This window comes from Canis lupus, chromosome 17 (genome assembly GCF_003254725.2).
Source record: "Canis lupus dingo isolate Sandy chromosome 17, ASM325472v2, whole genome shotgun sequence".
Lineage (NCBI taxonomy): Eukaryota > Metazoa > Chordata > Mammalia > Carnivora > Canidae > Canis > Canis lupus.
In genome coordinates this window covers 58,915,534-58,931,795 of record NC_064259.1, presented here as the reverse complement: position 1 = coordinate 58,931,795, position 16,262 = coordinate 58,915,534, and the positions used below count along the sequence as shown (strand labels likewise).

Here is a 16,262-nt window from a genome sequence, read left to right as displayed (position 1 = left end):
TTCATGAATAAAACTCTCAGATAAATAGGACTAGAGAGGTCCTTCTTCGATTTAATAAAGAGCATTTACAAAAAATCTACAGCTAACATTATACTTAGTGGGGAAATACTGAATGTTTTCCGATATAATGTGGTGTTTGGGTCCAAGAACGATTTGTCAAGAAAGAATTCTTGAGATATTTTCAATGCAAAAAATGGTTTTATTAAGCATGGGGATAGGACCCATGGGCAGAAAAAGCTGCATTTTATGTATGAGGAGTAACTGATTATGTACAATTTTTTATCCTATGAAGGGGAAGGTGATGTTAGGGCTCCAGGGGAGCCTAGGTTCCTGGAGGTCTGACTATTCTCTTTTATTGTAAACCATTAAGACGGTTACAAACTAATGGAGTTTTATGTCCTGTATGACTGTGATCTTTATCACTTAACCATTGTCTCTTCCTTCCTCTGTTCTTGGGCAGCCGAGAGTGCCTGAGAAATATCACATATCTCCCACTCCCACCTTGAGAGGGGAGGTGGTATGTGGGGTGTAAGCTTGCCCTTTGCTCTCAGCTTGCCTTTTGTTATCTCATCACTTGCCCCCAAAGATTAAGAACAAGAAAATGATGTCTGGTCTCAGGACTTTCATTCAATATCATACTGCAAGTTCTGGCCACTGCATTTAAAGCAAGAATAAAGAAATAAAAGGCATGTAGATTAATAAGGAAGAAATAAAACTGTCCCTATTTGCAGATGACATAATTGTCTACATAGAAAATTCCAAGGGAAAAACAAATCTAGAACTAATAAAGGAGTTCAGCAAGATTGCAGGCTATGAGATCAACACACAAAAATCAATTACATTTCTATACACTAGTAATGAACACATGAAAATTACTTAATTGAATTTAATTGAAATCTAAAAACAATACAATTTACAGTTGCTCCAAAGAAAATGAAATACTTAGGTATAAATCTAACAAAGCAAATAATGGATTTGTATGCTGAAAATTGTAAGATATTGATGGGAGAAATTTTAAAAACCTAAACAAATGGAGAGATACACTGTTTTCACGATTGGGCATCTCAAGGTAGTAATGATGCCAACTTTCCTAAACTGATCTATAGGTTTAGTGTAATTCCTATCAAAATACCAGCAAAATTTTTTATAGACATAAATAAGCATATAAGACTTATATGAAAATAACAGACTCTTGGGACACCTGGGTGGCTCAGCAGTTGAGCATCTATCTGCCTTTGGCTCAGGGCACGATCCCGGGGTCCAGGATCAAGTCCCACATCGGGCTCCCCACTTGAAGCCTGATTCTCCCTCTGCCTGTGTCTCTGCCTCTCTCTCTCTCTCTGTCTCTCATGAATAAATAAATAAAATTAAAAAAAAAAGAAATAACAGACTCTTAAATAGCTAAAATAATCTTGAAAAAGAAGAAGAAAGTGGGAGAAGTCATAATTAGGTAGGTTATTATATAGGATTATTATAGAGTTATAGTAAGCAATACATTGTGGTATTGGTGAAGGGATAGACATATAGATAGATGAATGAAACAGAATAGAGAACCCACAAATATCCACACAAGTATGTCCAACTGTTTTTTTTTTATAAAGGTGCAAGAGCAATTCAATGGAGGAAGGATAGCCTTTTTCAACAAATGATGCTGGAGTAATGGGGCATCTATAGGCAAAAAAAAAAAAAAAAAAAAAAGTCTTCAGCTTAAACCTCACAACTTAACAAAAGCAATTCAAGATGGATCATATGCTTAAATGTAAAATGTAAAAGTATAAACTTTTATAGGAAAAGTAGAAGAAAATGTTCAGGGTTTAAGACTAGGCAAAGAGCTATTAATCTTCGCACCAAAAGCATGATCCATAAAAGGAAAGATTGATCAATTGGACTATATCAAGATTAAAAACTGCTCTACAAAAGACTTCATTAAGAGAATGAAAAAACAAAGAGAAAATATTTTCAAACCATATATCCAGAAAAGACTAGTACCTAGAAAATAAAAATAATTTTAGAAATCAATAGTAAAATAACAAACAAACTGATTAGAAAATTGACAAAGAGATGAACAGATATTTTACCTGAAAGGATATAAAGACTTCAAATAAGTACATGAAAAGCTATTCAACATAGTGATGTAGCCACTAGCCAAATGCAAATTAAAACCACAATGAGATATCACTCCAAGGACGCCTGGGTGGCTCAGCAGTTGAGTGTCTGCCTTCAGCTCAGGGTGTGATCCCGGGATCCAGATGGAGTCCTACATCGGTCTCCTTGCAGAGAGTCTGCTTCTCCCTCTATCTTGTGTCTCTGCCTCTCTCTCTTTGTGTCTCTCATGAATAAATAAATAGAATCTTAAAAAAAAAAGAGAGAGAGAGAGGGATATCTCTATCTGGAATAGCTAATGTTAAAAATAACGTTAAATGTTGCTGTAAATAATTTCATTGTATGCTCCTACAAAATTGTTAAATGCTGTTTAAATATTTAGTTACTTACTCTATTTTGGCTTCCTACTAAAAGTAGATCTCATGACAGTCAAACAGATGTTCAAACTCTAAACTTGCCTCATTCCGATTTGACTAATAATATCCCTAATGATAATCCTTATATAATATTTTTTGGCAATTAAGCATAACCAATAATAGTTAAGGTAAAGTAATATTTATTACAGTACAATTGCTAAATAGTCCTTTTTAAAAAAAGATTTTATTTATTTATTTGAGAGAGTGTAGAGCAAAAGAGAGAGAGCATGGGGAGAGGGGCAGAGGGAGTGGGTGAAGCAGGCTCCCTGCTGAGCAGAAAGCCTGATGTGGGGCTCCATCGTGGGACTCGATCTTGGGACTCAATCCCAGACTCCAGGATCGTGACCTGAGCTGAAAGCAGACACTTAACTGACTGAGCCACCCAGGTACTCAACTGTCAAATATTCTGTTATAAAGTTATTTTTTACTAATAGAGCATTCTACTCAGAGGACTCTGGCATGAATATGCTATTGGGCTAAAAGTCTAAGAGTATTAATTTTTAGCTATATAACTAGCATCTTTCCTTGAGGGGAATCTATCTTTCCTTCATTCAAAGGGCTCTATGATTATGAATTTGTTGAGGATCTGTGGCTATTGTGATTCAACTCAGACTCAGAGTCACTAGATGTTTTTGCTTTTACAGATCGAATAAAACTTTAATAGGCTACCCATCAATTTCAGATTTAGGGACATTGATGAGTTAATGACGAAGTGTGCTGAGCTATTCTGATTAGTGCTTCAAGGTTTGCTATCTATTGTATTAACTGTGACCACCTTGTCTTTGGAGATTAATCATTGCCATGTGACGTTCTCAACTCCATCTTCCTATTATCCCCATTACTTTTACGAATAACAGTTCAGTGGCAGCAGTTCCCACTGTCCTTCTCAAACCAGCCATCACAGAGTCCTTTGAGGATCCAGAGATATAGGCTTTTTGAATATATTTCCCACAGCCTTGTTGAAAGTAGTGTTCTCCTTGACTTTCTAGAGAATATAGATGGGGTGAATGAGTTTGTCTTCCATGGTAAATCCACTCTAGCATCCTGATCTCCCTAAGCCTTTGGATACTTTCCTCTGTAATATATACCAAAGAAGTCCTGGCACTTAAACTGCATTCACAATAAGCCACTTTTTGGTGCAAGTTTTTGGTCAATGCAGCAAGTGAACAGTGAGAGCCTCTCGAGTAAATGTTTGGCTACTGCATGCCATGAACTTATTAGGAGTTATCTGGACAGTGAGGTAGTCAGGGACAGGGTTCCCAACAAGAAAATATGGAGTCAGGACAGTTAACATAAAACAGCACTAACATCCTCTTTTACAGCTCAGACAGGACCACACTAGCATTCTGCTTTGCAATCTTTGCAGAAATGACTTCTGCAAAACATCCTAAAATAAGACAGTTAACCACAAAGCATCTGTCACTACCATGGGCAAGGGGCAGTTAAGACATAAGACCTTAGATGTCAGCAAAAAAGATGATCAGGACAGAGACGATAACCTAATCAGTAGATAGATACATGACCGGAGCCCTGATTGGCACGACTCAGCACACCCTGATTGCTTAAGATATTTTCACAAAAGAGCTCATAAAGCCCCCTAAACTTGGAAACTCCAAGGGCAACCCTCTTAGGCCCCCTCCCTCTTTGGGAGCTTTGTACTCTTGCTCAATAAACTTTGCTTTGCTGCCCACTGTTCTTTGTCTAGTTTACCTCATCATTCTTGGAAGCGGTGTGACCAGGAACTGCAGACACTAAACGCAGAGAAATCCTGCAACAAACTGACAGTGTGCCCTCACATCAGGATCCTTAATACCATCAAATCTAATGATGTCTAAGACCCAATTCCAGATAATCCAGAACAAATTCTGAGAACCCATTCCTAAACTTATGTTCTTCTGGGATCCCTTCAATTACTATAACTGAGTTCTAACCACAGATGTCACTACAACAACGTTAAACAGAACAGAACAATGGCACCTCACAAATAAACAACACTGGGAACTTCAGCAAATTGGATCTCTGCTACCATGTTACTTTCTTGTGCCCGCCTCTCCCCTCCACACACACCTTAATCCCTCCGGCCCATATACTGGATCAGGCATTTGCACTGACCAGTTTTTCAAGAATTTAAAAATAGAGCTACCCTACGACCTAGCAATTCCACTACTAGGTATTTACCCAAAGGATATAAATGTTGTGATCCGAAGGGGCACCTGCACCCCAATGTTCATAGCAGCAATGTCCACAATAGTCAAACTATGGAAAGAGCCCAGACATCTGCCAACAGATGAATGGATAAAGAAAAGGTGGTATATAGACAATGGAATAATACTCAGCCATTAAAAGGATGAAATCGTACCATTTACATTGACATGGTTGGAACTAGAGGGTATTATGCTGAGTAAAATAAGTCAATCACAGAAAGCAATTATCATATGGTTTCACTCATATGTGGAATTTAAGAAACAAAACAGAGGAGGGCACATGGGTGGCTCAGTGGTTGAGCATCTGCCTTTGGCTCAGGTCATGATCCCAGAGTTCTGGGATCCCCACAGGGAGCCTGCTTTTCCCTCTGCCTATGTCTCTGCCTCTCTCTGTGTGTCTCTCATGAATAAATAAATAAAATCTTGGAAAAAAAAAAGAAACAAAACAGGAGCATAGGAGAAGGAAGGGAAAAATAAAATAAGATGAAATCAGAGAGGGAGACAAATCCTAAGAGACTCTTAACCATAGGAAACAAACTGAGGTTTGGTGGAGGGGAATGGGATGGGGTAACTGGATGATGGGCATCAAGGAGGGCACGTGATGTAATGAGCGCTGGGAGTTACATCCAACTGCCGAATTACTGAACTCTACATCTGAAACTTATGATATGCTATATGTTAACTAAGTGAATTTAAATAAAATAAGTTAAAAATCTTTCAAAAATTAATTAGATAACAAAAAGCCCTAGGGGTGTGTGGATGGTGAAGTTGTTGGGCTGCTGAGTCTTGGTTTCTGCTCAGGTCTTGATCTGGGGGTCAGGGAATCCAGCCCTAACTCAGGCTTCAGGTTCAGAGTAAAGTATTCTCTCTCCCTCTCCCTCTGCCCCATCCCCCACACCTCATATCCCCTTCCCTGTGGGCTGGTGCTCTCTCTCTCTCATAAATAAATAAATAAATAAATAAATAAATAAATAAATAAATCCCTAACAAGTGGAGTAATTATGGACATAACTGAAATATTTACATCTGGAGCTCTAGAAATAAAACTTGTTGGGCAGCTCTGGTGGATCAGCAGTTTGGCGCTGCCTTCGGCCCAGGGCATGATCCTGGAGACTCGGGATCGAGTCCCACGTCAGGCTCCCTGCATGGAGCCTGCTTCTTCCTCTGCCTGTGTCTCTGCCTCTCTCTCTGTGTCTCTCATGAATAAATAAAATCTTTAAAAAAAGAAATAAAACTTGTCTACAAAGTAGTTTTCTTGTATTGCCAGAATTTGGCTCTTTGTAACTGTGTATTCTTCCTTGGAAGGTGTGCTCAACACTTGTTTTCAACAAGAGCTTAAACCTATTTACAGGGTGCCTTTGGAGTCTCCCAAGGATGCAAATAATGTCTCTTATATTTCTTGCATTTTCAGGCAAGACTCTTCAGAAAATAGTACTTTAAACTCTTTCAAAAAAACTAATTCTATCCAGTTTCTAAAAGGACATTTTTTCTTCTTTTTTCTCTTTTTTCATTCAAATATAACTAACATACAGTGTTATATTACTTTCATTTTTCACATGTGAGGCAACTTCTCCACTGTAGCTTCTCCATCTCTTCCTGAATACAGAGCTTTCTGCTGTGTCCAAATTTAGGGCATGTGACATGCAAAATTCAACCAGGAACAATATCTTCAGAAAGAACTAAGGCCAAATGAGAGCTCAGCACTGCAGAGGCCCCTGCTTAGAGGGTATATTGCCATTCCCTGAAAGCAAGGGCTCAGGATTTTCACATCCTCAATTCAGAATCCCACATCTCAGTCAGGACTCCTGATTTAGAACAAAACACACAAATTGAAAGTTTATATCCCTTGGATCTTAGAGCTTCTGGAAGCTTCAGAAGCTTGGAGACTTGCACACTCTGAGGCATGGGAGAGCTCCTTGCAAGCCAAGAGCAGTGAGACTCCTTCCCTCCCCACCTTTCCCTTCCCTTTCATTATATTGCTCTGCCAGGCCATTCCTCTCAAGCTGCAATGACTGTGCCTTGCCTTTCTTTCAGAAATAGAGGATCCGTTTGGCTTCTGTCACTTTCTTTTTTTCTATTTTTTTTTTCTAGAGATTTTACTTATCCATTTGAGGGAGAGAGAGAGCACAAGCAGAGGAGGGGCAGAGGGAGAGGAAGAAGCATACTCCAACTGAGCAGGGTGTGCACACTGGGCTGGACTCCAGGACCCCGGGATCACAAACTGAGCCAAAAGCAGATGCCCAACCAACTGAGCCACCAAGGTGCCCCTCTTTTTTTCTATTTGATCAAATTTTAAGTCAAACACTTTCATCAGACTTCATGTATTAAACAGCTCCATAGCCAAGTCTGAAGGTGTTGGGGCATTTGGATATTGTAAAATGGTGAACATTCTACCCAAGTCAGTCTTTGAGTACATGCTTGAATTGGACAGAAGACCAGCCATGAGACCAAGTGTTAATTACTCATATCCTAGGCCACCATCAAGTGCAGGACCACTGCCCACCAGAAGGAGTCCAGAGGGCAGGCAGTGCTGGGGGCATGACCACCTAATCCTGTTCCTACAAGCACAGGGCACGCCTGGCCTGCACTATCCGGTAAGAAGCAAATAACACTCCACCTGCCTGAAGCTTCTCTGCAGCCTGGAGGCAAGAGATGTCTGGTTCCTGAAGGGACAAGCGGAGTCTCCTCCAGAGGACAAAGCCCTCCCCTGGGCTCCGAAGAAAGGTCATGCCAAGCGAGGCTGGTTTGGAGGGACATTGCCCAAGGGAGGGAGCAAGAGCAGCCCAACCAATTGTCTTGAGATGTCTGCCAGGTGCCTTCAAATGATGTCCAGTCTGTAAATATGAGGATGGAGGGAGAAAGTAAATGCGGGGAAATGTTCACTGGTGCACTTAGGGGAGGGATAACAGGATGTTACTATTCTTGCAACATTTTGTATATTTCACTTTACTGGTTCGTGGTTTTTTTTTTTTTTTTTTTTTTTTTTAACAGAGTGATTGGAAGCTCCAAGTTCTCATTAGATGGAAATTCTAAAAGTGAGACCTAGATTTCTAACTAAGGTGAGTGGAATAAGAGGAATCTCTTCCCAGGCTCTTCGCAGCTTGGGAGTTGACTCTGACGCTGGGGCCCGACCTCCCGGCGTTTAGGAACTCAGTGCAGAAGAAGTTCTTTATGGGGCCCTCGGTGCACACCACACTTCTGGGGAGGAAAATACAGATTCATTACAGAAACATCCCCGCTGACCAGAAATCGAAACCCTGCCGCGGCGGTGACCTAATCCTAGCGACAAGACTACCAGGGAGGGGACAACTAGCTGTTTTTAAGAGATACAAGTAGCCTCTGCAATAAGCTGTCTGTTCTTCTGAATGACGCACACCCCTCCCTGGAATTGTCTCCTAAGGCCGTTTCCTCTCTGCTTTCTCTGTTAAAGGAGCCCCACGAGAAAGACCTTACCCTGTGCGGGGGCCTTACCCGTCCGGAGCCCCGCCGGGTCCACACGTCCGGCCGCACCTCGGGGCTGCCCCGGAGACGCGCCTTTGCGGACACGAGGAGCGGCGAGGGCGCGGGAGGGAGGCGCCGGCGTGAGACCCCGGGGCCCCGCATCGCCCGGAGGACCCCGAGGGACGCGGCCGCCGAGCCGCGCGGACCGAGACCGCCTCAAGGAAGGCCGGGCGGCCCAGCTGGACCCCGGGTCCCCGCCACAACCTGCGGCCCCGCACTGCCGACCCACCTCCGCGGATGCTCCGCACGCTCGGGCCGCACCGCGTGCTCGGACGCCGGCCTCCCTCCCCGCCACACACCCGCCGTGTCGGAAACCGCGCGGCTTCTCTCGTCAGCCCCGGTCCCGGAGCCACGCGCTCTCCCTGCGGTCGGTCTCCGGCAAACGGCTGTCCCGACGCGGGCGCGGAGGTCATTTTAACGCGGGCACGTGGGCTCCGTCACCCTCGCGTCTCCGGATGGGGGTGAGCGCCCTCGCGCTGCTTCTCGGGCGGGAAAGGGCAGCCCTGCCCCTCTCCCAGACCCATCCAGGGGGCCAGGGGGCAGGGCAGGGCCCCTCAGCGCGGCTTCCGTCGCGGGGCAGGAATCCCACCGCCTCCCCTGGGGCCTGCAGAGAGGCTCGGAGGAGCGCTCCGTCGGGTTTGCAGGAACCCAGCGTGATGCGGGTGTTGGTTGGCGGTTCTCGAGCGCGGACTACACTTCCTACTGAAGGGGAGGGGACAGCTACTCCTTCTCCCGTCCCCGTGGAACCTCAAGGGGTCCCGACGCGACAGGAAGACCGTGAATCTCCTCCACCGGCTGGGCAGGGCAGGAGAAAAATAGCATCTGGAGGGAAGGAAAAGGGAAGAACACTAATGAAATTTCATGATGGAATGCTATTTTGAGGGCCCCATCTTTTGGAACCAAGCCCTCGGGTCGCTAGTGGAGACGCTGCGGTCCGGTTGCGTCCTCAGCTGCGTTGTGAGCCGAAGCAGAACAAGGCAGAGCACCCACCGTGGTGTCCAGGGAGGACGCTGCCGGCACTTCTTCAGGGTGGCAGCCCTGGAACTTCGTGTGAAGGAAACTCGGTAACTATTGCACCAAGAGGAGCAACCGCTGGAGATTCCTTCCCCAAACTTTCTAAACAGAGGAAAACAAGAGAGAGAGAGACTGAGAGAGAGCACATTAAAATCTTTCTCAGTATTTCTGCTTTCTGCCTATTGGTACTTGGTTCTGAGGTAAACGTGAAAACCCCACCAGACACTGACCGGGTCTGTGAAAACAGTCTTTATCTCCCTGTCCTTCCTACGTTAGGAATTGCACTCCGCAACCTGTTGAACAGGAAAACTATAAAAGGCAAATAAAAGGGGCACCTGGGTGGCTCAGTGGTTGGGTGTCTGCCTTTAGCTCGGGTCAAGATCCCAGGGTCTTGGGATTAGGTCCGCATCCGGCTCCCTGCAGGTAGCCTGCTTCTTCCTCTACCCATGTCTCTGCTTTTCTCTCTGTGTCTCTCATGAATGAATAAATAAAACCTTAAAATATATTTTTAAAAGGCAAATAAAAGAAGTTTCAGGTATTGTAAAAGGTAAAACAACACTGTTCTTCAACAAATAGTGTTGGGAAAACTGGACAGCCACATGCAGAAGAATAACACTGGACCACTTTCTTACACCATACACAAAAATTGATTCAAAATGGATAAAAGACCTAAATGTGAGACAGGAAACCATCAAAATCCTAGAGGAGAACACAGGTAGAAACCTCTTGGACCTCGGCAGTAGTAACTTGTTACTAGACACATTGCCGGAGGGAAAGGAAACAAAAGCGAAAATGAACTATTGGGACTTCATCAAAATAAAAAGCTTCTGCACAGTGAAAGAAACAATAAAAAAATCCTAAAAGGCAGCCTACAGATTGGAAGAAGATATTTGCAAATGACATATCTGATAAAGGGTTAGTATCCAAAGTCTATAAAGAATTTATCAAACTCAGCACCCCCAAAAAACAAATCCAGTTAAGAAATGGCAGAAGACATGAATAGGCAATTCACCAAAAAAAAAAAAAAATCTAGATGGCTAACAGACACATGAAAAGATGCTCAACATCACTGATCATCGGGGAAATACAAATCAAAACCACTATGACCTACCACCTCACACCTGACAAAATAGCTAAAATTAACAACACAAGAAACAACAGGTGTTGGTGAGGATACAGAGAATGGGGAGCCCTCTTGCAACTGTTGGTGGGAATGCAAACTGGTGCGACCACTCTGGAGAACAGTCTGGTGGTCTTTCAAAGAGTTAAAAATAGAACTACCCTATGATCCAGCAATTGCTCTACTAGGTATTTACCCAAAAGTTACAAAAATACAGATTCAAAGGGGTACATCAGCCCCAATGTTTATAGCAGCATTATCAACAATAGACAAACTATGAAGAGAGCCCAAATGTCCAAGGACCGATGAGTGGATAAAGAAGATATGCTGTATATATACAATGGAATATTAGCCATCAAAAAATGAAATCTTGCCATGTGCAACTATGTGTATTATAGTAAGTGAAGTAAGTCAGTCAGAGACAGATAAGTGCCATATACTCTCACTGATATGTGAAATTTGAGAAAAAAAACAGATGAACATATGTGAAGGGGGGGAAAGAAAAGAAGAAACAAACCATAAGACTCCTAAGGATAGAGAACAAACAGGGTCAATGCGCGGGTGGGGGATGGGCTAGATGGGTGATCAGTCTTAAAGAGGACACTTGTGATGAGCACTGGGTGTTCTTTGTAAGCGATGAATCACTGAATTCTACTCCAGAAACCAATATTGCACTATATATTAACTAAAATTTAAATTTAAAAAAACTGCTCCTCAAAATGCATCTCAAGACCAGTGAGAGAGAAATCCAACAATTCTGATATTTGTGTGTATCGACTAGATTTATACTTTATCTGGTCTTGGAACGAATTCAGCATCGACAAGGAATCGTGGATTGGCCTGTATGGTGTTGGATATTTTAAAACAGTCAAATGTCCTAACATGTAGCCTTTGCTATGGTACTAAAACTATACAGGCACGATTACAATATTGGACTTACATTAGTCCAGTAGAAAAAGTGACAGCGGCAGGAATGGGAAGGACCGCCTGGGCCGAGGGGACCGCGGAGGAGCGCACAGCGAAGGGCTGGGAAGAGGCGCTCAGGGCCGGGGCCGCGGGGCCCGCGGGGGCGGGGGGAGCCGGTCCCCGGGCTCCTGGGAGGATTCCCAGCCCCGAGCGCTGACCGCCCCGCGGGGACCGTCCCGGCGACCGCCCCGGAGGGCGGGTGACCCCAAGGGGGCGGTGGGGGCGCCTGGGGCTCGGACGCAGCTGACCCGCCCCCCCTTCTCCCGGAAGGGGGTCCCAGCACTGGGGTCCCTCCAATCGGATCTGGAAACCCTGCGTTGGATGCGGATCCCGAAGCCGGACTGCCGAGGCCCCCAGAGTCTTGGGCGCCCGGGATGGTGGAGACGCGGAACCCCAGCCGGGCCGCTCGGGGCTGCGGTCCCCCGGCCTGCGGGCTCGCGGGTGCTCCCAGGGGCCTTTGCACTCGGCAAAGAAACTGGTGGGCAGAACAGTAGTGGCAGCACCAGGCTTTTCAGGGTCCTGGCAGAGGGCGCCGCCGGCGGCCTGGTTTCCGTAGTGTAGTGGTTATCACGTTCGCCTCACACGCGAAAGGTCCCCGGTTCGAAACCGGGCGGAAACAGCCCTCTTTCTTACCCCAAGTTCTATTCTTGCTCCAAACACACAAAGGACCATGGGCTCGGCCAATGGGGCCTGGGCCTGCTTGCGCAGCTCCCTTTGCCATTCAGAAATAAACAAACAAAACAAACCTCACGCCTGAGGCTGGATGGGGTTCTGCTGCTGCCTGAAAGACTCAGACTCGCCAGCACTTAACAACCTGACTGGCCTCCTTGGTCTGCTCCCCCTCACGCTGGAGATCAGGCCAAGAAGAGCACACAGGGCAACCTGGACTTCAGGTTACTTTTACATCCAGAAAACCCCTGATCTGCTCCTCTGGCCCTAAGTCTCCTCTACAGGCTGACGGGTGCTATGGCTATGAAAGCCAACACGTTCTTCCCTGTGCAGCAACCTTGGGCAGCAACCTTGGCTTTCCCCCCAACCGCCCCCCCCCCACACACACCCCACCATTACTGAAAGGTAGATTTGCCTGTCAGAACTAAAGAAAACCAACTGCACCTGGGACTCAAGCCAAAGATGCGAAGATTAAGAGCTTTGGGCTCCACCTAATGAGCCCACGGGGACGCCAAAGGAGCCTTTCAGGTACCGTCCTCAGGAGGGCCCTTGGACTAGTTCGAGGTCATGAAGTAGAGGGACTCTGCTCCTTGCCTGCTGAGAGCCAAGGCCGCCCCTTACTCCTAAGGAAACGGAGGCTCAGAAAGAGAGCATGGCCCTGGCTCTGCCACACACAGGGCTAAGCTAGACCAGAATGCAGCACAGGCCAGTGCCCTCGTGGTCAGGCCTCAGAGCCCCAGGTGTGGCTGAGGCTGGGAGAGGTGAGGAGCAGGGGGTAAGGCTGGGAGCCTTGGGTGGCTGCTCAGCCCGTCGGGCCGCTGGAACCGTCCTCACTTTTGCTTTGTCCCCCTAGTAAATATAACTTTTACTGCAAAGGCCAAAGCAGAGATCTTGCACGGTCTACTGATAATCTAGTGGCTAGGATTCCCCTCTTTCACAGCTACTACTCAAGTCAAGGAAAATCTTTTCCCAGCTTCTTAGTGTGAAGAAGCCTCTTCTTAATCTGGAGTGGTAGGTATGTCCCAAGGTCCAGGTGCAGAGAGCCTCTGCACCGAATCCCTAAAGAGATCCAAAGCATCTCCCAGAGGCAGGGAGAGTGCGATGTTATGTCTTGTCCTGGTCTTGACCTGGTCCTGGCTGCAGTCTGAGTTGGTGTTGTGTTTAATTGTGTCCCTCCCTGAAGTGGAGTAGTGACTGAGCTTTCATTTTCAAGATCCCAATGGGGGTCTAAGGATGCTATTGATGAGGTTTTATTCTTGCACTTGCTTTCTTGGTGAGTCTGTAACTCAGAAGGGGAAAAAAAAGTTCAGCTGTGGATAAATTAGTAGTTTCAGTGCTAGGTACAAGGAAAAAATTCAAGATGATAGTAAGGATGAACCTCAAATACTTTTAACAAACTAAATAATTTTCATAATTGAAGGGTGCCTGGGTAGTTCACTTGGTTAAGTGACTAATTCTTGATGTTAGCTCAAGTCAAGATCTCAGAGTCATGATCCCAGGGTCATGATTTCAGGGGCTTCACTGCTCAGTGAGGAGACTGCTTGAGATACTCTCTCCATCTTCCCCTTCCCCCACTCCTCATTTCAAATAAATAAGTCTTTAAAACATTTTAGTAATTGACCTATAATGGCATAGAAAATGTTTATGTCATATCATATTTCTAATGAGGACTCCTTGTATGCATCAGACTGGTTTAATAATATTGGTCTAAAAACTGCTTTGTCTTTTCGATTTTCTAACAATTTAGAAAATACTGGTAGTATGGTTTTCTATTTTGTAGAAGTCTTGGATTCATGTCGCTTCAAAATCTTACAAACACTAAACATCCTAAATTACCTATCCTAGTTTTACTGGTCATTGACAAACTTTAATTCCAATAACTAACTTTATAAAATTTAAAATTATGTGTTCCAGTAAATAAAATACACTAGAACCATGTGGTTCCAGTATACCATATATCTAACATATTCTATATAATATCTTTTAAATGAAGATTAAGTTTTTAAAATTCTAGAAATCATCGTGATTTAATTATTCCACTCACAATTTTCAATAAATGTTTTAGGTATCATCTAATATATGATTCCAACATATATTTCTCTATTATGTGTCAGCTCCCTTTGAAATGTTAAGATCTATTGTTATCTTTAAGTTCTTTGAATGCTATTAAATTGAATTAATATATAATCTTTGCCTGGACAATTCCTAATTAAGGAGAAATATCAGGGGTGCCTGGGTAGTTCAGTCAGTTAAATACCCAACTCTTGATTTTGGCTCAGGTCATGCTCTCAGGGTCCTGAGATTGCACCCTGCATCAGGCTCCCCACTCAGTGGAGATTTTGCTTGAGATTCTCTCCCTCTCCCTCTGCCCCTCCCTGCTGCTCTCTCTGTCTAAGATAAACAATATATATATATATATATATATATATATATATATATATACACACACACACACACACGTGTGTGTATGTAAAGAGAAATAACACTATTTTTAATATAATGCTGCATATTTTTATAGATTATAGGGTGGCTTGGGTTAAGTGTTTGAGAGGAAATGTACCTTTAGGGGGTGTTGGTATAGGCAGCCATCATTGTCACTTTAAGAGGTGTAAAACATATGCAATGTCTGCTCCAGGAAGTAAGGAGCTGTTACTGGAGGCCTGGGGTTTTCCTGGGGTGCTTGTTTATAGAAAACATCTTTAAAGGATTGGGGGGAAGGAGTAAATGTGGAATTCTATGCCTCCTCCCCCTAAAAAAGTCTTTCAAAAATGAAGGTGAATGATGACTTTTACACACAGATGTGAAAGACTGGGTGCCTGGTGACTCGGTTGGTTGGGCAGCGGCCTCTGGCTCAGGTCATGATCCCAGGATCCTGGGATCAAGCTCACATTGGGCTTCCTGCTCAGTGGGGAGCCTTCTTCTCCCCTCTCCCTCTCCCTGCTTGTACTCTCTCATGCTGTCTCTCTCTCAAAAGAATAAAATCTTTAAAAAAAAAAAAATATGGAAGACTTCATCACCAACAGATCCACACTGCAAAAAATGTTCAAGGAGTCCTTCAGGAAGAAGGACACTGATACCAGATGTATATAGCCAAAGGGATGAAGGACAACAGAAATGATACTTGCATGAGAAAATATATGATTTTTTCTTATTATTTAAATCTATAAAAACAAGGGACAGATTAAACAAAGGTAATGACAATGGATTGTAAGGTTTATAACATACAAAATAAAATGCATCACAAAACTAGCATAAAGGCAGGAAGAGGAGAAATGTTAAGGTGTATGAGATCACTTAAAGGCCAACTGTGGTGAATTACAGATGTATGCTATGAAGCCTAAAGCAGTAGCTGAAATAATAAAAGAAAGATCTGTAAGTCGACAAAAGGAGAAAAAAAAGGAATCATATGGAAAATATATAGACTATGATACAGCAATTGCTCTTCTAGCATTCTATGGTAAAGATGGGTACAGGTATTGACTGCATATGACTGCAGTATTATTTACAATACCAATGGCATAAAACCGAATTAATTTCAAAAGTATATGGAAACGGTTAAATAAATACTAACACATAGAAACTTCATTGTTAAAAGGAAATCAGAGGGTAAAGATGATGACTCTACTCCTTTGAAGATTCCTAATGACCTATTTTCCTCTTGAGCTCTTTGAGGATCCGAGGATCCATGAGGATCTTGGCTTAGGTTCTCTTGTACACAAGACACATAAGGACAGGAGGGTGTTAGAGGCATTTCTCCCCCTTCAGGTGAGAAGATGCACAGCGTAGAAACAATTGCAAACACTGTCACGTTCTAAAAATGCCGCCACGTCCCTGGGTGGGCTCGAACCACCAAGCTTTCGGTTAACAGCCGAACGCGCTAACCGATTGCGCCACAGAGACCCGCGAATGCTCGCGTCCCCATCCAACAAAGAGCAAGCATGCACTCGGCGCTAGGGGGAGCCACCGCCTTTGCAGAGAGAGTCGGAAAACCGTAGAGTAGATGCGGCGTGCAACCCGCGTGTTGGGCGGTTCCGAAGGCAGAAGGACAGCCGGCGGGACAGCCTCCCCACACCTCGTTCCATACCCTCTTCGGATGCGAGTGCCCCCGCAGACCCCGAGGCCGTAACCCCCCGGCCTGAGGCCAGGAGGGCCCAGGGGAAGCTCATCGCCTAGTGGGCTCGTCCCCCGGCTCTTGGAGTTGCTTCGCCCTCATCTGCCCATCTGCGCTGTCCGCGCTCGGCTCGGTTGCGGTCGGTGGATCAAAAGAGG

The 16,262-nt window shown here is 44.6% G+C and overlaps 1 protein-coding gene, 1 long non-coding RNA gene and 2 other non-coding genes across 5 annotated transcripts in view; 2 read left to right on the top strand and 2 right to left on the bottom strand.

Moving 5' to 3' along the window:
* LOC125752798 (translation initiation factor IF-2-like) overlaps positions 1-8,918 on the bottom strand; it is a 31,491-nt gene extending 22,573 nt beyond the window's left edge. Inside the window, exons 1-2 of one of the 2 annotated variants that reach the window (XM_049095866.1) lie at positions 8,195-8,326; positions 7,341-7,557 (exon numbers count right to left, since the gene is read on the bottom strand). In XM_049095866.1, coding sequence (XP_048951823.1) covers positions 7,341-7,557; positions 8,195-8,326 — 349 coding nt within the window. Of the gene's footprint in view, positions 1-7,256; positions 7,558-8,194 lie in introns of those variants that run through there. The other variant, XM_049095865.1, reaches the window with a different exon arrangement.
* LOC118351233 (uncharacterized) lies at positions 6,520-8,285 on the top strand. The gene is made up of 5 exons (XR_004806355.2): positions 6,520-6,655; positions 6,815-6,984; positions 7,197-7,317; positions 7,715-7,782; positions 8,154-8,285. It is a non-coding gene; the product is annotated as an uncharacterized LOC118351233 (long non-coding RNA).
* A 2,952-nt stretch (positions 8,919-11,870) lies between the features above and the next one.
* TRNAV-CAC (transfer RNA valine (anticodon CAC)) lies at positions 11,871-11,943 on the top strand. Its single transcript has one exon. It is a non-coding gene; the product is annotated as a tRNA-Val (tRNA).
* A 3,876-nt stretch (positions 11,944-15,819) lies between these two features.
* Positions 15,820-15,893, bottom strand: TRNAN-GUU (transfer RNA asparagine (anticodon GUU)). The gene has a single exon. It is a non-coding gene; the product is annotated as a tRNA-Asn (tRNA).
* Between the last annotated feature and the right edge of the window lie 369 nt (positions 15,894-16,262).